At 36.9% G+C, this 24446-nt stretch overlaps 1 protein-coding gene across 1 annotated transcript in view; it reads right to left on the bottom strand.

Moving 5' to 3' along the window:
• Positions 1-9270: 9270 nt before the first annotated feature.
• Positions 9271-24446, bottom strand: part of oca2 (oculocutaneous albinism II) — a 107724-nt gene continuing 92548 nt past the window's right edge. Inside the window, exon 24 of the mRNA XM_065272643.2 lies at positions 9271-9689. Within this exon, the coding sequence (XP_065128715.1) occupies positions 9602-9689 (88 nt within the window). The 3' untranslated portion in view covers positions 9271-9601. The remainder of the gene's footprint in view (positions 9690-24446) is intronic.

The raw sequence follows: 24446 nt of genomic DNA, 5'->3' as shown, positions 1-24446 counted from the left end.
ACATTTTTGTCATCATTAATTAAATTTCGAATGTACAATTAACTCAATTTTTATTTGTTGCCTCTACTAAGGTTTGTTAAGTTTACTTAAAATTCTTTTGTAAAATGAACTAAATTGTTGTTTGTTGAGATTACTTAAACTAATTGTGTAAAACCTGTTGACATAATATTTTTAATTAAACCCAACATAAAAAAATTTTTGAGTGCAGGCTTGTATTGCGCAAGCATCTTTTAGAAATGTATATACAGTATATTAGTCTGCATTAATGTGTAAAAAGAAACTTGTGTCCTGCTGAGAAATTTTTTTTTGAACGGCTTAAGACTGCTTGGTAGTGGATGACTTTTTTCGGGGGCACACTATGCGAAGCTCGTCACAACATGTATGTAGCCCGTCATGTGTGTGGTTGGTCATTTCAAAATATGTGTTTGGCACGTCAAGTGAACCTATGTGCATATATAAGTGCCTGCTGCAGGGTTTATGATAAGAGATGCTCGCGCCAGATACTCGCATAATCTCATGCATAATCAGAGTTTACTGTTAAGGGAGTGTCTTGCGAGTATTTTGTGAACGTCTCTTTTATCATAAAGGTTTTTTTAACGTGTCTGCAGCAGGCACTTATTTTGGCAAGACACATGATGCACATGGTTCACATGACGCAACAAACACATATTTTAAAAACACGAGCAACACACGACACTCCGAACACATATTTTGAATTTGCACCCCTCGGAAGAGCAGTCACCAGCCGCCACTGCTGTTTGCTGATATTAGTTGGTTAACTTGGTCTGTCAGCTTTTGCCGAACTGGTGATGAGCTAGCCTATTGAGTTGGTTAGGGAAAACAGCTAAGCACCCGTAGGCTATACTGTAGCAAGCATGTAAAAATGATTAGCATCAGCAATAGTAATGATTTACAATATAATATGCTCTGTTTATCTTGGACAAAATTGATATTTCACTTCAACTTAACTTCTGCTTAGCCATCTACAAATCTTCAAATAAATCTCAAAAATAGCTTACTACAGAAAAATGCGCTTGTGTCAAAATGCTAATGCTTTAGGTGGCTGAGGCATAAACAGTGGATTCTACAAATGCTTGGCAGATGTTTCTGTGGTAGAAGTGTTATCGTGCCATATGTGCAACTGTCTAGCTCAGTATGCTTTAGTCTGAAACTGAGTCAGAGGGGAACTGACTTACCTTTTAGCACATCCTCTCTATACAGCCCACAGCAATACACACACATACATATAAACAGCTATTCAGTGAATTTTGTTTGTAGATCTCCACTGTGCTGTTGTGGGAGGCAATCTAAGAATTAAAACAAACAGTTTAATTGTTTCAAATCATTCTGCTCAACTATAAGTCCCAGATTTGTGTCTTAAAGTTGGAAGGTTTTAGATGTTAGAGTAAATTGCAGCTCACAACAAATCTTAAATACAGCAACTATTTAGTGCACAACCTACATGGTACATTTAATTATGGCAGTTTTAATAAATTTTTACTAGACGCTTTATCTGACGCACGCAAGCTGTCACGGTTACGCGCCTGGTCTGAAGTTAACTTTCGGTCTGTTTTTTTATTGATGTGGCTAGTGGCTAAACTGATTTTTGGAACAAATACCTTGACGAAAAAACTAATTTTTCTGGTTTCCTAAAAACAAGGGGGAGGTGGCGAGCATGGATCTCCGCTGTGCACAGAGAAGGTTTGGCAGCCAGGCATGAATTGGATCTGTAGCTTACATTGTATACATTAATTTTACACAGTAACGTTAGCTCAGTGTAGTAGTTGATACGCTTTAGCTATGATTTAAACTAATTTATTTTGACTGTTATCAGAAAAATGTACTCTAGAAGGACCCTGTTGTTATTGATTTCATGCAGAAGTCTACCAAAAGTTAAAGGCGTTCTAAGCGAATCTGCGAGACGTTAGTTTTTGTTGACGTTTGAATTGTTTTCAAACAGACGGAGCATAGCTAACTCCTCCCCCTCCCTTCCGTGCTTTCATGAACGCGCCCAACCCCCACCCCCAAATCCTTCTTGTCGTTTATTGGCTGGAACACTTTGTTATGGTTTCTGTTTGTAGGTTTGGCCACTATGTTGATATTGCTGTTTGTGAAGCCTGGGCTGTCTACAGAGATCGCGTTTTTTTACAGTTTGATCAGCGGACAGGCAGCAAGCAGAAATGTTTTATGGTCTAAAACGCGTCAATTCGCTTAAGTTTGGGCCAGAAAAGGGTTTATTGAAACCATCTATAAGCTTGACACTAGAATTTTCATGTGATTTGATTAAACTCATGTAGATGCAACTTTCAATAGAGTTTAGTTTAGTGCCTACTTGATTGGTCTTATCTGGAGTACATCAGGGGCCGTATTCACAAAGCATTTTATCTTATCACTAAGAGTACTCCTAAATCGCACTAAAAGATTTTAGCTAGGAGTTTTCTCTTAAAAGTTATTCACAACGCCTTTCAGACCTACTTTTAGTAAGGAAAAATGATAACTCCTAAACTAAGAGTGAGTCTTCGTTGCTACGGATGACGTCAATTCTCATGCACGAGCTGCCTCGCAATGACCACGGTGATTGGTTGTTAGATGACAGGGCTGTCATGCGGAACATAACACAGACGCACCAAATCATGCAATTACAACATCGAAATATGTCTGTGTCTTATACAAAATAATAATAGTAATGCCATCGAAATGCATATATAAAAGAAAAGTCGTGAATTAAATTAAATCAAGGTAGCCTAATACAAATGAAAACCGCCAATTGCCTAATAAGAAAAAACGACATTGCATTAACACTCGCTTGATTAATGTACATCCTATTAGCCTAAATAGACTACTTAAAGCAAATGTTGCCCATATTAAAGAAGCCTGCCTAATGTAATAAATAAATGATGGTGGATTATGAACTCGCCAAAACGAAAAAGAAAGCCCAAATGGATGCAGGATCAGTTACTGCTCCTGTCCCAGTTGGTGCTGGAAAAAAGACACGTAATAAAACTACACGTCAAAACTAAGCGTGAGACATGCGAGAAAGTGATGCGCGGGTCAATGTACAAAACAACTGGCACCCGACCAACGTTTTCAACTAACCCGCCCGCAACTCGGACCACAAAAAATAAAAAATAAATAGTGTACCCGACCCGCTCCCTGGCCAGCATTTTTTAAAGTAGTAATTGTTTAATAGTTAATTGCCATCTTTATTTCAAACGACCCGACCGAACGCGACCCGAATATCATAAAAAATATTTTTGGATGACTCGTAACCGCGGGTGACCGCATGCATCCGCTCATTTCGGATCAACCCGCGCATCACTGGGGAGAGGATTTGTTGCAGATCAATGCAACATTCCCGCTTATGTCGCGGACCCCGGACGACTGCGAGAGGCGGTGGTATATGCATTACAATCGCAGTAGAGGGTTGAGATTGCAGCATTTAAACAGACTAGCATGGCAACAGATATGCCTATAATATTAAATATTTAATTTCATTATTGTTTCATGTAATTCTAAAAAACTTCCTGCTTGTCATGAATGTAATGAATTATGAAACAAATGTCATAAACAATATGCTTACATTAAAGTGTGCTTTTAAGTGTTATGTGCAATGCTTTTGAGTTGGTGAAATTGTCCATGTTAAGGAGGATCAGCACCTAAGACATTTTAAGATCCTTTGTGAATAGGTCTTAGTGAGTTAGGAGTCCTCTCGACTTCTTTTAAGCTGTCCCATACTTAGGTGCTACTTTTAGGGCTAAAATGCTTCGTGAATTACTTTTAGTGAAAAAAATTAGGAGTCCTAAAGTTAGGAGTGACACGCCCATTATTTTTAGGAGTTGCTCCTAAATTCGCCAGTTAGGAGCTACTTTTAGCCTTAAAATTCTTTGTGAATACGGCCCCTGGTCATTAAATGCGATGGACTGTTCCTTTTTACTCTGAAAGATGTGTCTGATGATATCAAAGTGTCACAGGACCATAAATCAGACTATATATTACTCTTTTGCATGAGAGTGGTATTTACAACATTAAATATTTCACTCCCTGTAAGTAATTAAAGACATAACTCATATAAATAAATAAAAAATGGTACACAAGAGGTTTCTTTCATTAACGTCTGTAGGTCTTTTCATGGTTTGGGCTAGAGTGGGGGTGCTTTTCAAGAGGTTAATACAACGATTTTCGAGAAAATTTAAGTCCAAACTCAAGACATATCTCTTTAACAAAGCATTCACATAACTGTCCGAAACCAAGTAGATATTCAACCATTATACTGTATGAAACTTGCATTTTATGTAAGGATTTTGTTTCTCTTTCACTGTCTCATCTTTAAACCCGAGGACACTGAGACTAACAAACCCAGTTCCTGCTGCTGTGAAGGTCATCACACCACTGATCTACTGGCCTACCTTCAACGTGATGCCCAGCGACCACCAACCGCTTCCAGTTTAATTTTTTACTCCAGTAAAAATTACTCCAGTTTTAATTCCCATAAAATGTTATAATATAGTATCTAATATATAGTATATCCTCTATAGGGTCACCCATGTCTGCCTCTCTCTCAAGGGGTTTTTTCCCTAAAGGACTTTTTTCCCTAAAATATTTTTTTCTTCTATACGTTACATTATTACACCGCTGAGTAGTATGGTTTAATGTTAGCCGCTGTACTTTTTTGTCACCTGCTTTCTCTGTGTTTTCTTCTGCTTTTATTAATGTAAAGCTGCTTTGGAACAATTCAACAATTGTGAAAAGTGCTATATAAATAAAATTTATTTGAATTGTATATAGAAGCTAATGATGAACAATATATTATTTTACGGCATTTATTGATCTTAGTTCATTTTAGTTCATACTTAAAACATTGTACATTGTTTGTTTATGTTTATGTATTAACTAAACTAAACAGATGACGTAGTTTGGTTCCAAAACGCAATAAACGGCATTTAAAAAAATGAGTTACTGCGAAAACAGTATTGTATCAGGTCAGTATTTAAAAGTAAATTCTTAATTTCACGCAAAATACAATATCCGCCGTGTTATTCTGTCATCTTTTCTCCCTTTTTTCCCAAAACCCAATAAACGCCACTCCTCCTTCTCTGCAGAATGCAATAAATCCGCTCAACAAATCACAGCGCATCAATCCACGCATTGTAAACAACAACGGTGGCGTGGAATACAAATCTTTCCTAATCTTATACTTCGTGATCAACAAACAAACAAAAACAAAATAATACTTTGATGGCATTGATAAACCTGTGGTGGTTTTTGTAAGCCATCAACATCTAATAATTTACGCGAGAGGCACTCGGGAGATGGAAAAATGCCGGTTGCTTGTTCTCCAGACAGCATCAAGCTTCTCTCATGCTAACACTTTGACCCCAGGGGATCCTATGAAAAACTTTCCATTATTTTACGCGAAGTCAACGAAAATCGAGCAGGACCAAAACATTTTACAGCTGATCGCTGTCAAAAAAGTTCAGCGACGACGTCCCAAGGATGACAGCAGCAATGACAGTGTTCTTAATATGACAAAGTAAGTGTTTTGATTAATGCCATTAATGTAAATTTTTTTTTTAATCAGTGTATACCACTACTTAACTAAATGAATATAACATGGCAAAGATGAATGCACATTTATTGATTCAATAGATTTAACGCATTTTCAAAAAAAAAACTATTGCATTTTGTGGAAAAAATTATCAGTTTTTATAATAAATCTTTGAAAATCAAATTATGGATATGAATTTGTTATGTTTTTATAACCTAAAGATGCTATGTGAAAGTTTGTAACGAAATAGTGATTTTCATCTTGTCACTTTCTTGGTATAGAAAACACGTTTTTACCAAAATTAGTTAAAATGGATTTATTGCGTTTCGGAACCAAACTCTTCAGATACAACTTTTGATTTTGAATTATTCAATGCCATTATAAAGCTGAAAAGAGAGGTATTATTTAATATGACTGCAACTGTGTTTGGCTGAAAGAAGAATGTCAAATACGCCTATAATGGTGAGTAATACAAGGGCTAATTGTCATTTTTGGGTGAACCTTTCCTTTAATTAATGCTAGAAAATAGATCCTTATTTTAAATAGTTCATAGAAACAAGGGCAAAAGCAGAAGCATTGTGGTTTCTGAGTGAACGCTCCACTGCCCAGCATTGCCAGTGACATTTTAAGGCTGCTGGAGGTACAGTAATCAGCACCCCTCTGCCAATTTCATTTCACTTAACCTCCAACATGCCAGGCATTTCTCTATGTAGTAGGCTGGTGATATGCATGCATAACTACACTCACTGATGATGTGTATTCAAGATATGCTAAAGAAGTGACACACGTGCAACAGGGAAAACTAAAATGACAATTATTAAAATATTCCGTTTCTCACAATTCCTGTATTAAAGCCACACAAAGTAAACAGCATCATTCAAGTTGCATCATGCATGTAGTTAATTTTTGTATTGTTTGCTTTCCTGTAATCTGTTCTCTGGTCAGTTTGCACATAATGAGGGTACAGTAATGCTCTGATTGTAATGCAGTTAACAGCTCTCATAGTTGGCCCTGCTGTCAGTATTGATGAAATGTATGTAACATTTGTTATCTTAATGAACACATTGCATGTCTGTGTCTCTTCCTGGACTAAATTAAGTGCTTTGGTGAGATACAGTATGGCTGTGAGATGGACAGGATACATTGCTGGTTTCCATGCATGATTAAAAGGTGTAAAAACAAAGAGATTTAATACACAAACCGCACAGGTGTTTAGTCTGATACATTCCAACTGGTGCATGAAATGTACTGAAAGGCACTGAATCAAATTTTTAAGTGCATCTTTAAAACGGTTTTTACTGTAAAATGGTTGTTTGTGCAAAACAACCAGCCGACCATCTATAATATGAGTCCATCATAACAAAATATGGCAATGGCAATTATATTACATTCTTACACATGACTATCCTCGTATAAAGTCAACGGGTACATTGAAATACACTCTTAAAAACAAACAAAAAGTGGTTCCCTGGCTCGTAAGCATAGGGGAACCATTTTAAGTGCCACCTGTGTAGAACCTTATTGTGCTATATAGAACCATATCTAGTGCTATAGTGGGGCTATGTAACCTCGTATGGTTCTTCATAGGTGCTACATAGAACTAAAAATAGTTCCCATGAATATGAGCTTTTAGTGCTATTTAGCACCAATTTTTTGTATGATGTCATCAGTAAAAATGCATTTACGTGATGTTACAATCCATAACATATTTACATATACACATTAATTAGCACATGTACTTTAAAAATGGTATAATGTTAGGTAGTATTTTGCTCAGGTTTAAAATGTCTGTGGGCTTAATAGTTATAGTGAATTTTAATCGGACAACTTATTTTAAGCACGGATACATTTATGTAAATTCTTCATATAGCTGGTAGGTTTGGAAGTGAATTGTATTAGAAATGATGAAATATGCTCAGGGCTGAAATGGCCATATTAAAAAACGACAGACTGATTAAAATGCAGGCTATCTACTGTAATGCATCACCGATTTTGTAAACTTAATCCTTGCAATCAGGAGAAACCTTTCATTGGTAATGAAAACAAATCAACATATATACACTTACCTAAAGGATTATTAGGAACACCATGCTAATAATGTGTTTGACCCCCTTTCGCCTTCAGAACTGCCTTAATTCTACGTGGCACTGATTCAACAAGGTGCTGAAAGCTTTCTTTAGAAATGTTGGCCCATATTGATAGGATGGCATCTTGCAGTTGATGGAGATTTGTTGGATGCAGGACATCCAGGGCACGAAGCTCCCGTTCCACCACATCCCAAAGATGCTCTATTGGGTTGAGATCTGGTGACTGTGGGGGCCATTTTAGTACAGTGAACTCATTATGTTCAAGAAACCAATTTGAAATTATTCGAGCTTTGTGACATGGTCCATTAACCTGCTGGAAGTAGCCATCAGAGGATGGGTACATGGTGGTCATAAAGGTATGGTCATGGTCAGAAATAATTCTCAGGTAGGCCATGGCATTTAAATGATGCCCAATTTGCACTAAGGAGCCTAAAGTGTCCCAAGAAAACATCATTACACCACCACTACCAGCCTGTACAGTGGTAACAAGGCATGATGGATCCATGTTCTCATTCTGTTTACGCCAAATTCCAAATCTACCATCTGAATGTCTCAACAGAAATCGAGACTCATCATACCAGGCAACATTTTTCCAGTCTTCAACTGTCCAATTTTGGAGAGCTTGTGCAAATTGTAGCCTCTTTTTCCTCTTTGTAGTGGAGATGAGTGGTACCCGGTGAGGATCCGCCTCAAGGTTGTGCATGTTGTGGCTTCACCAATGCTTTGCTGCATACCTTGGTTGTAACGAGTGGTTATTTCACTCAAAGTTGCTTTTCTATCAGCTTGAATCAGTCGGCCCATTCTCCTCTGACCTCTAGCATCAACAAGGCATTATCGCCCACAGGACTGCTGCATACTGGATGTTTTTCCCTTTTCACACCATTCTTTGTTAACCCTAGAAATGCGTGAAAATCCCAGTAACTGAGCAGATTGTGAAATACTCAGACCGGCCCATCTGGCACCAACAACCTTAATTCTACGTCCCACGCTCAAAATTACTTAAATCACCTTTCTTTCCCATTCTGACATTCAGTTTGGAGTTCAGGAGATCGTCTTGACCAGGACCACACCCCTAAATGCATTGAAGCAACTGCCATGTGATTGGTTGATTAGATAATTGCATTAATGAGAAATTGAACAGGTGTTCCTAATAATCCTACATAATAAAGCCTTTATGTGTAATGTATTATAATACTATATTTTCTATTTTTTATAGCAGCATCATGAATATTCTTCAGTTTCCTCCAGATGTTTGACAAATAAACTCAGTCATCTAATAATAATAATAATGATACTAACTAAAATTGATAAAATTTTATTTTATTGCATTTGGTGAACGATTCACCTAAAATTAAATGAAAACAATAATACAATAATGTACAATAATGGGTTAAGTTAGTTGTAATTTTTGATGCTGTTATAAAACTATTTGACAGTATTAACACCAAGACATTTAATTGACAGTTTAATGTAATGTTAACCCATAAAGTATGTATATGATATAAATGACATACATTCTTTTATAGATTTCAACATTTATTGAGGGCCTTTCAGAAGTACCTAAAAATAAATACACTGTGAATATGCATCAATAAATACACATTTACCACCCAGATAATAATATGAGCTCCACACTAATACAATGAATTACGTTGTTTACTTTCTCTTATTGGCCAATACAAACAATCACATCATTCAGCACATTTGTAGCAAAAGTATCAGTAGCACCACAGAGCAGTGTGGTACACAGATGACAGCCTGTGAGAAAACAACAAGATTAGATCTTCTCATGGCCTGTCATCTTCGTACCTCTGCATGTTAACCGTAGTCTCTCCGGATGAATTTGTCAAATCTTCTCAGGAAGATCCGATGCATCATTCAAACACATAAAGACATCCATACTCGCACACAAACAAACTCACAGACAGACACATGGTCTCTTCTGGCACTGGTGCGTAGAGGAAATTTTTTAGGTGTTCCAGCCAAGTCCAATATGAGTTGCGAGCAGGTAGCACATGCCTACTGTGCAGGTCATTAGCATCATGGGAAAGCCCAACCTGTGAAATAGAACACAGCAAGGTTTCATTACCCCACATGCACCAAGCCACAGACTGCATTTCACTCTTGTACATGGAAAAATTCAATATGTTGCTTTTGGGATGAGAGAAAGATCACGATGTGGTGTGGCATTGATGTTTGCATTCTTCATGAGGAAAGACCGGAATACAAATATTCTTGTCCCACTGCAAGTTCATTCCTCAACATCTATCAAACGACAGCATTGGGCAGTTTCCCATTATCCCCCCTCTGCGGCACATTTGTTGGTGGGTTTGGGTGTCGAATCGAAACAGTGGGTGTTCTGATGCCACGGTGCAGAGCATGGCTGACAATTTACCCATGTCATCAAAAAGTGTGGATCTTTAAACGTCAGGAGAACAGTATTACAAAACCATTACCAAGGCATTAACGACAAAGTTTAAGGATGGACATGCATGCAATAGGCCAATGGTACGTGTTTTCCACCATTTAGCATAAGCTGGTTTCCTCAAAGCTGTGACTCTTAGAGACATCTGATGCTCTTTTATGCACTCGCTTATAAAGATGTCCATCTGGATAGTGGTATAACCATTGTAATTACAACCGGACGCTTGTCTTATGCATCAGTCCCATCTGATCCATAGTTTAGTTGCTGCATCTCATCCAAGGATCAAGGATACTTGATCATTTTAAAAAAGTATGTTGCAAATTAATTTGGTTATACAATGAATACTGGTTAGAATTAATAGTATAATTAATAAAAAAATACAATGCAATACTAACATAGCCTAACCACTACAATTAAACAACACAAAGTTCTTGAAGCTAATCCCAATATTTAGTCTGTAACTTAGGGGTTGTGCACATCAAAATTTTTAAACACGGTTGAAAATCGCCTGGAGAACGACGAATGCCAGTTGTTTTTTCAGCTGAGCGCTTTGGTAGCTGTGATACTTCCGCTGTGAGCCGGTTGGTTGCTGTAGTAATCTCCCGCCCCTCCTCCACTGTGATTGGACAACCGTGTGAGAACTGACATTGACAAGCGTAGCTTTTCACCCGAAGTTGAATATTTTTCAACTCTCTGCGCTCAGCGCTAATGCGGAAAAACCATTGAGCGCTAGCTGCTGGCTTTTTTGAAAAATGCAGAGATTCTATTGGAAACAATTGAAAACATTCGCCGGCCGCAGGCGTAAAACCTTTGGTGTGCACGCACCTTAATGTCACGTTCAGGGCCTCCATTGCCTTGCGTGAGACCTCATTCTCTGTCTAAATGTGTTGACGTACCACAGATGAGCCATGAGCCACACTTGTAAGTCTCAGTTGTGTATCTTGCATTTGAGACTCACAGCCTGTAAGTTAACTCCTGTTAGCAACCGAATCTTTCAAACATGGTAAGGAGTGTCAGATTTCCTGCTGACGTCAGAGGTTTTCAGGCCAATCACAATGTACAGATTAGCTGGCCAATCAGGGAGACATAGCTTTTCAAATCTGTGCATGAGTCATTCATTACAGCGTCATGATAAGTTATGGTTTTGCTATAGTTTAACTAATGAGTTGCTATATGAGTAAATAAAAAGACATAACATTTTGATTCAATATTTTTTATTAGCTTATTTTTAAGAAATACAAACCTTTTGTGAGGGAAACTCGTTTCCTAATGGGTGTAAGCCAAGACGTGTTAAAACAAGTTCAAATTCAAAAGACGAACATTTGGTTTAATCCTTGGAAATAAAATGTCATATGTTATTATACATATTTATACTGTATTCATTCGTAGGTATTATGCGGCTTTCACATAGGACGCAGTGTGCGCTGCACTATGAAACCCATTCATTTCAATGGCTTGCGCCTCGTGAGGGCGGCTTGTTGTTGAGTCGTGCTTCCGGTCACGCCGCAGTCAAAGTTCAAAATAGTTTCACTTTTGCGCTGCACTCTGTGGCGATTACCCGCGCAGCCAATAGAAACGGGGCATTCAAACAAGCAAATCAAAATGGACGAAAAGCTTATACTGTGTGTTTTGGAATTCCCGGAACTTTATAATAAGTTTATGATCCTACAGAGACATCGGAAGGAAAGCCGTGTCATGGAAACAAGTAGCAATTCAAGTTGGCATGTCAGGTGTGTTTTAAGTCAGGTAGCTTGTTGTAGGTAGGCAGCTTAAAGTTACGTGAAATGGAGACGGGCAACATCAGTCTCTGTATTCCTCATCGACTATTTAAAGCAAATATAAACACTGTTTTAATTTATTGAAAACCCCGACCACTTTGGTCTGGCTACCAGAGCAAAAATCGAATGGCTGCGCTAAACCCAGTGGCGAGCGCAGCTCACACCACGTCCTATGTAAAAGCCGCATTACACTGTGAACGTTAAGATGACTCGCTCATAGTACCCGGGTGAGGCTGTGTTTCAGGCGGTTGTTATATCTAAATAAAATACATTGTTGCGACTGGCAAATTAGAACCAAACATTTTAGAATGCTGTGCAATAATAATGATAAAATACTACTACTACTAATAATAAAATAATAAGGTGAACGAGGTATGCCCCCCCCCCCCGTGAAACATGGAGGCCCCGTACCCACAGTGCAGTGCATGCAAGGTATACATTTTATCAGTGTGTGTGTTCCCTGTAAATCAAATCTATGACTGTTGCAAGCACTACAGTATGTTGTACCAGTGGAAGGATTTGGAAAACTGTATGGCTTCTACAATTCCATTTACAGTAATAGCAACACGGATGCATAAAATAACACTCCACCTTAAAATTACAAATAAATTCTACTTTACCTCACTATCTGCTGAGCTAAGAAGATGACAAATTCTCATCCTCCATTAAAATGAATGCCAATACCCACATGCAATTTGAATAATTTCCCTTCTGTTTACGTCGCTGATAGTTCATCAAAGAATCTATTGCCTGAATAGAGGGTCTAGCAGAAAGATATTTACCGATGAATAAAGTGATGGATTGAAAGGACGGCATACTTGTGAAGATGAAAGCCCTGGATATCCATTTAGGTCAAGGACATACCTTCAGCGCCCCATTGGATACTGACTGAGTGCATTGGTAAATGTGAAACATTTAGGGGCATAGAGAGATCAACAAGTGCACAGAGCAGCAGAAAGCAGAGCGAAAGAGAGATGGCAGAATTTATGTACATTTAAAAGAGTAAAAGTTATTATATATTAAATATAGTAAACATTAGTAATAATAGCTTGGGATGACAAGGGATGCGTTTGGATAACATGTTGCAGACATGCTATTAACATTGCACAATATGACCATGCTTTGCAAAAAAAACCTGCAACTTGATTCTCTTCTAACACTTCTGTTCTAAAATTAGATTATTGAAAGGTGTGAAATTTAAGGAGTATTATATTAGTCAATGGCAAAGACAACAAGTGTGCAAACCAGGTGTTCAGAAGGCAGGTGAAGAGGCTAAATACAAAAATCCTTGGTGTGCAATATCTATTCAGCGATGATGTGACATACATTGAAGCAGATGTGCGCACCTCTGGTTTGAGGCCAGGTCAGGTGGTTAATGCACAATGCGAGTGATGTGAAGCAGCCAGGTGTTTGATTCATGCCTACTGAAGTGGACAAATCAATGTGCACCGAAACTAAGGATCAAGGGCGTAAAATGTGAAAATCAGTTTCAAGTGCAGCTAAATTTTTGTTAAAGCTGATGTGTAATGCTTTACAAACTGAGCTACAGGAACACCCTAACGGTGTAAATACTGTGGCTGTAAACAGTGTGACATTGCAACACATACAGTATGGCATGAGTTAAGGGCATGACTATCAGACAATCTGTCACTAACTCGAGCATGTACTGGTTTCAGCAGCTACTGATGTACACAACATGTAGGTTGTATAAAGTTATAATCATCTGGCATACGAATGAGTAAATTATGAGAGTTTTCATATTTGAGTGAATACTGAAACTACAAAAGCTTAAATAAAATAAGGCAGATGTATTCAGTGAATGAAAGGAAGTTTTAAAGGATTAGTCCATTTAAAAAAAAATTTTTTTGATGTCTTTCTTTGTTCAGTCGAGAAGAAATTATGTTTTTTGAGGAAAACTTTCCAGGATTTTTTTCAATTTAATGGATTTTAATGGACCCCAACACTTAACAGTTTTAATGCAGTTTAAAATTGAAGTTTTAAAGTACTCTAAAGGATCCCAAACGAGGCATAAGGGTCTTATCTACCGAAACGATTGTCATTTTTGGAGAGAAAAATAAAAAATATGCACTTTTAAACTACAACTTCTCGTCTTCCTCTGGCTGTGTGACAAGCCAGCGCGACCTCACGTAATTGCGCAATGACGAAAGGTCACGTGTTACATATATGAAACGCACAATTTTCGGACCATTTTAAAAAAAAACTGACACAAAGACATTAATTCGTATCATTCGACATACAACAAAGTCGGAACGGTCCTCTTTCTCCACACTTGTAAACACTGGGGCGTAGTTTCACATACCTCATCTGTGACCTCTTGACATATTACATGAGGTCGCGCTGGTGCGTCACACGACCAGAGGAAGACGAGAAGTTGTGGTTTAAAAGTGCATATTTTTTATTTTTCTTGCCAAAAATGACAATTGTTTCGCTAGATAAGACCCGTGTGCCTCGTTAGGGATCGTTTGAAACTGCAATTTTAAACTGCATTAAAACTGTTAAGGCCTAATCCTGGAATGTTTTCCTCAAAAGATAATGGACTTAAGGTTTTTCCTTTAAGGTTTAAACAACATAAAGCCAAACTACTGTACGCCAGTAAATTCATCTTCGGGTGAACTGTTACTTTAATACCTTTGAAAGCACAACTTTCTCAAAGTCGCACAAGGATAAGTCCTCAGAGGAAATTAAGGTCAGCGTCTTTGTCTGATCACGGCTGATATTTCAGACCTCATTATAAATGCCAACATACCCATCATTCTGTACTCTTCAATAGAGACACACCAGATGGTTTGTCATTGGACAGCCATCATTATCTAACACGCCAGTGTTAGAGGGCACATGGTGGATTGTGAAGGCCAGAGTGGTTTGGCATGGTACTGAGAACGTCAATGTAATCCAAGCTCTGGGTTTGTTTGTACAATAGGCCATGATTGCCCATGGTCACACACACACATGCTGCCTCTCTCATCTGTGTAAGCACAGAAATGTAAGTACACTCACACCAACAGATGGAGGATTTGGAGTGAAAAAAAAATTCAGAATGTGAAAAGTTGCACAGGCATCACTTTGTTTTAAAGAGTGTGCTGGGGGTGCACATACTCATGAATATTAATTAGATGATACAAATAATGTATCACGGTCTATGTAACATAACAGTCTATGTGCCAAACATTTAGCTACACGTACATGTACACTGGCCAGTATATACTATACACCTACCATGTACTTACAATTTGTAAGTACAGTGGTGTTTGTTATAAGTTATCATATAGGTACACTATAAGTTCCTGTCATTAATCCACACTTGCTGTAAGTACTAAATACTTATATTGTACATTCGTTTGTAAGTACAGTAGTGTTTTTGTTAGTTACAATATACATACACTATAAGTATGCATCTGGTATTACCTAGTACTTACTGTACCTACAGTTACATAATAACTACCAAGTATGTACCACTGTTAAGTACAGTTATGATACCCTTTAATTACCATGTAGATGAGCAAAAGTAAGTACCACACATTTGTATGTAAGTACAACATATTTACCATATACACTCTAAAAAAACAAACGGTGCTATATAGCACCAAAACTGTTGCTTTGGATTGTAACCATAGAAGAACCATTTTTAGTGCCATACTGTATAGCACCGGTGAAGCACCTGTGTAGCACCTGTGTAGAACCATATAGGGGCCATATAGCACCCCTATAGCACCACATATGGTTCTACAAAGCACTATATGGTTCTACACAGGTGCTTCACCGGTGCTATATGGCACAAAAAAATGGTTCTTCTACGATTACGAGCAAAGAACCACTTTTGGTGCTATATAGCACCGTTTGTTTTTAGAGTGTATGTACAAGGTAAGTACAGTACACGTACTGTAAAATAAAGTGCTACCAAAACTTGGATAAAAAAAACCTCTACATGCAGTTTTAACTATATGTGAATTATTTGGGTATTAATTTATTATATAAAAATATATAAACATGGAAAACTTACATTTACCCAGTGAAGAAATGCATAAAGGTTATAAGACATTGTTTGTAGTCAATAATTATATCAGTATTTAACCTTGAAAATAAAAAATATGCTAATAAGTAAATGTTTATTGAAATTGAATTGAATTTTGTATCAATTACTGCAACTTTGGTATCTTAAACAGCTCTAATTCAAACAAATTCAAGAAAAAGAACCGAATTTAAGAGAGTAAAATGAAGGATGTTGTTTAATAAAAAATCCACTATACTTGCTACCCAGTCTCACAAAGTTTCGTGATATAGTCACGTATTTTTTTTGATTCTTTTTTCGTGCTATTATCACGAAATTTCGTGTTTTTTCGTGATCGTATAACGAATTCCTGTTTTCGTGTGATTATCACGTATTGGTTACTCAACTGCTTTTTCCTATTTTTAAACCATTGTCGCTTCGGTTTAGGGTTAGATTTGGTGCTTGCATTAGAAAGTCACTTTATATATTGGTTTATACTATTTTTTCTGATTTATTTTTTTATATGTCGCCTGGCGTTGGGGTTAGAGTTGGGTTTGGTTAGGGATGTCATTTTATGTAAATCTAACCCTAAACCGAAGCGACAATGGTAAGAAAATAGGACAAAACAGTTGAGTAACCAATACGTGATAATCACACGAAAACAGGAATTCGTTATACGATCACGAAAAAACACGAAATTTCGTGATAATAGCACGAAAAAAGAATAAAAAAAATACGTGACTATATAATGAAATTTCGTGAGACTGGGCTGCTAAACTTACAACATAGATGGTACAAATAGTTACATGTGTAGCTCTGAACTTTTCCTCTCTCATCTGTCACTCTCTCTCACACACGCACCGGTATACCCAGGTGTGCCACTGAAACTCCTTCCCTTAATTGAAGAATCCTGACAGCATCCATCATGTTCCCAATGTGTCTCTACAGAGGGGGCTATAAATAGCACCAATCTAGGTCCTCCCTATCTGCAATAATGGGCTCCTAATCACTTGCCAGGCTGTGTTCCCCTTAACCACACATACACTTTTACATACGACTCGGAGATTGACAGCTTTGAGAAGTGAAGCATGTTAAAGGTCCAGTGACTGAAACATCGGCACAAACTTAGATAAGCCTTTTTATTTGCTCTTAAATGAACGTTAAAGAGGAAATCCATTAGCATGTAGTCTGATCTCTAACAAGCGTCCCTCTGTGGCCATGACTCTTACGGTCCTTCAGACAAAAGGGAACGTGATATCATTTGACACAAAGAGGGACCTATTACAGCCTGCAACAGCACAAAACTTTGGTCATAAAAGGTCTCAATGGGCGGCAATCATGACTGAATCTAAAAGCGATTGCGCAAAGGTTAGGGGAAGTGCTTATAGCGTGACATATTCTTAAAACAGAATAATTCAATTGGCTCAGTTCTCAACAATTATAGGCCAATTGCTCGACTATTATCATAAAGTATAGCATTAAGAAATGGGCCTGAAAGTTGAATGACTAATAATCTATGTAAAATCTCTTGAGAAATGTTTTATAGACATTATAGCATTTATACAAGCACTATCTATGGCAGTTTTTGTTTTGATTTTTATAAAATGTTTTACAATTTTTTGTTTTGTTGCTTGCATTTTTATTGGACCAAGCTGACTCTATCTCAAATCTGAAATAGAAATCTAGAAATAGTATAATATCCAGCATATAAACTTTTTATAGTTATTTTATAATTAGGAATGAGTATATAATATGTCTTGCATAAACAATAATCAAGCAAAATCTGAATACCATAATTTATAGCAGGGGTTTTCAAACTGGGACCAGAGACCCCCAGGGGGCCTCCAGGTGGTTCTATGGGTCCCCAAAAAGTGACAGAAAAAAAGACAAAAAAAATTAATTTTATTTATTAGGCATTTTTATTTATGAGTTATATTTCTTATATTTTTACATTCCAAAATGGTACTGTACTGTATTTGCTTTGTATCTTTCCAGTATGTTTTCTTTATTACAGTGCTCTTTATCTCACTTATGGTGCTTTTCCATTGCATAGTACCCCACAATTGGGTTGGGTCAGCTAACTTTTAGGGGCTTTTCCACTGGGTGCAGTACGTTTTAGTACCACCTCGGTCGGGGTTCCAAGCGACCCGAGCTGATACCAAAAGGTGACGTGAAAACACTGTAGATCACTGATTGGTCTGAGAGAATCATCAATTCCAGCGTCATTGCTATAATGTAAAAGATTACCTTAGTGCTAGCTTGCACTGCCTCGAGTAAACCTGTTGTCATCTGTGCTCTGCTATAAGTTCCCAAACTCACTTTTAACAATGAAAAACATCCACAGGTTGCGAATCAGGAACACAATAACAGTTTTTTTCCAGACTTGCACTTTGTGATGGCAAATTCGCGACACGCACATCCGCATATATGCTTAAATGCAACTTAAATGAGGCTCAGCGGACCGCGCTGACTGATGACACGTGTGTGACGTTATGTGAGACAGAGGTAGTGATAAACTCGATGTGCAAATATCTATTTGTGGTGAAAAATGAATGTTTAGGAATGTACCTGTACAACGACGCCCTCACTTGTATGATGTCACAGCAGTAAGCAGCGCAAATATAACGACAAGCCTATAATCCCTCCCACTCCGAAGATTTAATAAACTTGATGGAAAAGCTAACCAAGTGACCACCATTAATGGTATTATTAGGTATTGTAACCTTACCTATAAAGTATTATTAATACCCAGTAAAAAAAACATTCCACTTACACCTTTTATATCATTATTTCTGACAAAACTCTTATTTTAGCTTTTTTTAAGTTTAATTTCTTATGTCTCTTCATCGAATCTGCTTAAAAAAGACATATACCACTTTATGAATGTATCTGCACTGTCAGAAAAAAATTATCAAAACATCCTGAGCTGTCAGTGGGGCAATACCATCTCAAAAGTCCTAATATGTACCTCTGAGGTACTAATATGCACTGTTTAGGTGTAAAGTTATACATTTTGAAAGGGTATCACCCCAGTGACAGCTGGGACAATTTTCGAACTATTTTTTCTGACAGTGTGTCCTCTCCAAAATCCAATCCTCCCCTCTGCCTAGGAAAGTCGCCTCCAAACAATACTCCATACAGTGCGGCTTCCGAATAAACCTTTTTATTGTTGCAACATTCATTCAGTAATAATTTAAAGCAGAAGGTAGCTGACAGAGGCAGTGAAAATCCACTCAATTATTTCCTTTTTTTTTGTGTTCAGCTATTACACCTTGAGTAAAGGATGTCTGTGCTGCTTCATGCAAAAGTAGGCTCATTGTTCTTGATTTACTATACAGGGTAAGTAATTGGTTTCAGTGCCAAATGGAGATTACACCTGCAGTCTCCAAGCACAGGTTGGGTATTGTCTTAGGAATGGTGGTATCGAGACACAGCCGTCGTAAATGGGAATGCTAATTACATCACATGACAAGAGTTCTGCGGAATGGGAATAAGTGGCGGCTTCTGTTATTGGAAACAACAGAATGAGGCCTTTTTCCACAAAAATTAGCCTGTATTATCTTTGTTGTATTTGGTTACATCTTCCCCTTAGCAAGTCGATGCCATTTATGGATTATTTGCTGGAAGTGTTTCGCTATCGATTCCATTTAATTTATTCAGCATTAATGAAATGTATACAGTTTGTTTCTTAGTGTATTTGAACATCTAATCCACACCTGCATGCAGATGCAAATTTACAGTATTGTCCAAAGTGAAAGACCACAAGGCTATTTTGCATTTTTCTAATTTATTATACTTTTTCCCAGGGCGACTGATATTATTAGCATAAAAATGAGTAAAAAGCTGAGCTGAAAATTGTCACAAATTTATTTTTGCATTTTGTATACAGTATTTTACATGCACTCAAGCTAGCATGGATGCTTGAAATTAATTGAATCGCGACTATGTAAGATAATATGGCCAGTGACATCAATTTCTTGGATTTTATGAAAAATATTTTATGCATTTTGACTTATTAACAGAGTTTGGTTTCCTCATGCTAAAAATAGGAAAAAAATAGTGTCAAAAACACAGTTGGACGTGTTACAGAGTATTTCTGTGCCGAATTCTGTGTAATCTCCAATTGCTACAACTTATAAATGTAAACATATTTCAACTATAGCAAAGATTATTTGGGTGATTCTCACGAAACCATTGAAACACCACGGCACTAATGATTTTAGCTATAAAATGTGTAATATAGTAATATTAAAAAGCATCAGAATTAACACAATACTGTGTTCTACCTTGCACAATGTGTGATTTCAACATAAGAATTAATAATTTGTCAATTTTATCTCATTTTCTGCTGAAATTCTCATTACCGCAATGTGTCCGGCTGTGTTTCAACATGCGTTATGTTGTAATTTAATCAAATTAACACAAAAAAAATTTGAAAAAAAATAAATGGATGTTTTGCTAGACTACTTTAGATGACAGAAAAAATATTTACTGAATATTCATGTATAATAATAATGAAGAAAAAATAGGAAAATGATGTGTCCATGCCTGATGTTCTCATCCTCCGCAACACTTTTTGAGAACAGTTTAAGCACACATACAGAATTTTAATAAAGTTTGATTTTGAGTGACCAAGCACATGGACCAGTTACTTCAAGATGGCTACCAGGTAAGATCATTTTTTTACAGTTAATTTGAAATATTGTCTTGTCAGAATGCTTACACAACATTTTGATTATCATTACCGCAACAGATGCTTATTTAATATTAATTTAATTAATAGAAGCATAATACTTTGATTTTAAATGCAAGTGCAGAATCTCCAAATTATGTTCTTTCAGGTTTGTCATGTCATTTTGAAAATATGTCAGTGTTGATGTTTTCTGACTGTTGCGGTAATGAGATTTTTTAGGACTAATTTTTTTTAAATTATGTTACAAAAGTGTTAAATGATAAGTAAAAGTGTTTAAATTAATGTTCCCATTTACTCCAGACTTTGTTTTTCAATGTCTGGTGGGAAAAAAGTAAATTTAAGCAATTTTTACATTTTCATGCTTGACATTTTTAAAACCAAGTTTTTGTGAGAATCACCCATTTACAGTGTGGGTTTTAAATAGATCTAAATACCAGCCATCATCTCAGACACTTGGGCCTTACTGTATGTCTTGCCCTAAATATATATAGTGGAGAGCGGGGTACAACCTTACGATTTTTGGCTCAATCATTAAAAAAATATTTGAGTTTGATTCATTATATTTTTACACAAGCAACACACACATCTCTGCTACAAATGACCATTTGAAGTTTGTTTCTATAACTTACCATTCTTGGACAATTACACCAAACATGACGGTACAAATATTACAACTTACCCCTATACTGTAGGTGGGTTAAGGTTAAAACTAGGATTCATAAAAGTTTAGAACAAATTGTTGCAGATTTTCTGCGGGACCATATGTGAGCCACTAATGTAATCTGGTCAACTATATTCCTCACCATTGATTTATAAATGCACACAGCAACACAGCTGTTGATAATAATTCTTGATGTATTACCATTGAACGACCAAGCTTTAACTACACATTAAACACACTCATGTAACATACTCATACCCAAGTAACCGTATTGTTGACATAAAATATGTATACCATCAAATGGGGGCTTGTTCATTTCACTATCACATATTTTACCTCCAGGTCCTGCGGCGGCTACACTTGTGTTTGGAGGTGTCAGGAGACTGACTCAAACCCTATCAATAATGTGGAGTAACTGTGTAAAACATGGATATACAAGCTCTGCATCATTACATTTTTACAGCTAGTCAGAATATGTCTCCATGTGTCACTTCATTAATTCTGAAGTTCACTCAGAGGGCTTGGCCAGAGAACAAAAGTGACACCAGAAGATGGATGGTGGCGAAAGAAAAATCAGGCACTCAATATAAGCAACTTGGTGTAGTAAACATGCTCAGTTTAAGAGCACGTCCCAAAAGCCTTGGTCATTCTGTCTGCCAGGCTCTCGCCTATGGCGCCTAGTGATGGTTTCCTTAGAAAGAGTATATATGGAGGTCAGAGGGGCAGGGCCGCAAAGCCAAGTTAGCCATCGTGAGCCAATTTCACGAGTATTGTGATAGGTAAGTGCAAGCAGAAAAGGGCAAGAGATTGACAGGGAAGTCAAATGATGTGTGGTTTAATAAACCAGGACTCATCGGAATGCAGGTGGAAGATTTCCTGTCACTCACGATTGGGAGAATCACACCATAGGTTTTGTGAGCAGGTGGAAAGTTTTTATTAAACGAGCTGTTCGATTTCAATGTCAGAAAACAGGATCTAAATGCAGTTTGGTGACTTTGCAGTTTGTAAGATATCGTTATGTAAGAGCTGCTGATTTTAAATAGGTAAAGGAGAAGTTTAAGGGTCATTGATGAAACAAAACGCTTTAAAATGCGAACCTATTCTAAATAACAGTGTTAAATTTTAAGCCTACACTTTTAAAAATAATTGTTCTTTGTCAGGCAGTATGGTTTTATTTGGAACTTTTAACGTCAACTGAACCTTTATGTGCACCCAAGCGTTTTTGTTATGGTTAATAGGTTCAATATACTATAAAAGGTAAGCAGTTTGGAGCAGTATTCATCCGGACCACGTGACGTCACTGTGTTTTGTCGCCACAATTTTTGTGTCCGGTCACAGCTGCGTGCCCTGCTTTAGTCTATCACAGCAGCCACAACTACCTGAGGAAGATCAATATGAAATGCTCCCAGGAGGTTCACAACAAGATTACAATATGCCCGGGATATGTTATGCTGTTGGCTGTAAAAAAAATCGTCAGAGGAACACGAATTTTATTCTATTCCAAAAAAGTTAGATTGGCGAAATAAAGGATTGGCTTCAATTAGAAGTGACCACTAAGGATGACATAAATGCTTGCCTAATATTAAATGAATAGTTAAAAGTTATCAAGTAATTAAATAATCAAGTAAACAGTAAGTGATAATAATATAAGAACAGAGAAACAAATGAAAAAAGGAAAAATAAATATAACATTCAAATTAAGTTTAACATATACAGCTGTCACTTTAAAAGCCTATATTGATGCATGGATTCATTCGTCTTAAAACCCTTTTTTTAAACATTGTACTTTACACATAACCTTTTTTATATACATTTTCGCCAGTGGACATTTTGACTTAAAGGATTAGTCCATTTTCTTACAAAAATCCAGATAATTTACTCACCACCATGTCATCCAAAATGTTGATGTCTTTATTTGTTCAGTCAAGAAGAAATTATGCTTTTTGAGGAAAACATTCCAGAATTTTTCTCATTTTAATGGACTTTAATGGACCCCAAAACTAAAAAAGGTCTCTAAATGACCTCAAACCAGGCATAAGGGTCTTATCTAGCGAAACGATAGTCATTTTTGACAAGTAAAATAAAAAATATGCATTTTTAAACCACAACTTCTCATCTTCCTCTGGCTGTGTGCCGAGCCAGCGCGACCTCACATAATCGCGTAATGACGCCATTTTAAACAATAAACTGACACAAAGACATTAATTAGTATCATTCGACAAACAACAACGTCGGAACGGTCCTCTTTCTCCACACTTGTAAACACTGGAGCGTAGTTTTGCATACGTCATCCGTGACCTCTTGACGTGTTGACGTATTACATGAGGTCGCACTGGCACGTCACAGGACCGGAGAAAGACGAGAAGTTGTGGTTTAAAAGTGCATATTTAATTGCCAAAAATGACAATCGTTTCACTAGATAAGACCCTTATCGTTTGGCATCGTTTAGAGTCCTTTGAAACTGCAATTTTAAACTGCATTAAAACTGTTACATGTTGGGGTCCATTAAAGTCCATTAAAATGATAAAATCCTGAAATGTTTTCCTCAAAAAACATAATTTCTTCTCCACTGAAAAAGAAAGACATCAACATTTTGGATGACATGGTGGTGAGTAAATAATCTGGATTTTTTTAAGAAATTGGACTAATCCTTTAATTATGAGCGTATGTGACCATCAGGTGCAAGCCTAAAAAGATCACAGTTCTGCATGTGCACGTTTGTTCCCGCTAAGATGTTATGGACAGCAGACTTTCTTTTGTGCCCCAGCAACTTATTATAAGGACTACAAATCAATAAATTGTAATACATTACAGTATGATATTGCTTCACCAGATCCTTGCAGGTGCGCCAAGCAGGTTTCACAAAGACTTTGCACGTGTTTATTTATTGAGGTGGCAAATACAGTAAATCTATCTATCTACATGCTTTAAAGGGATCGTTCACCCAAAAATTTACAAACCTATAAATGTCTTTGTTCTGATGAACACAAAGGAAGATATTTTGAGTAATGTTTGTAACAAAACCCTTTAAAGCACAATCCAATTCCATAGTCAGTGGTTTCCCATTTCCTACTTGATTACTATATCTTTTTTTATTTTATACATGTTTTGAACAATTTGAGGGCAAGTAAAAAACTGTAATTTTTGCTTTAAAATGCTTTAAAATCTGTTTGGTGGTCAGATGAACTTATCCTACTAATCAGAAGAAACCAGCACGCTACATTTTCAAATAGACCTCTAGAGAAGCT

This window comes from Paramisgurnus dabryanus, chromosome 7 (assembly GCF_030506205.2).
Source record: "Paramisgurnus dabryanus chromosome 7, PD_genome_1.1, whole genome shotgun sequence".
NCBI lineage: Eukaryota > Metazoa > Chordata > Actinopteri > Cypriniformes > Cobitidae > Paramisgurnus > Paramisgurnus dabryanus.
This window is presented reverse-complemented; position numbering and strand designations above follow the sequence as displayed.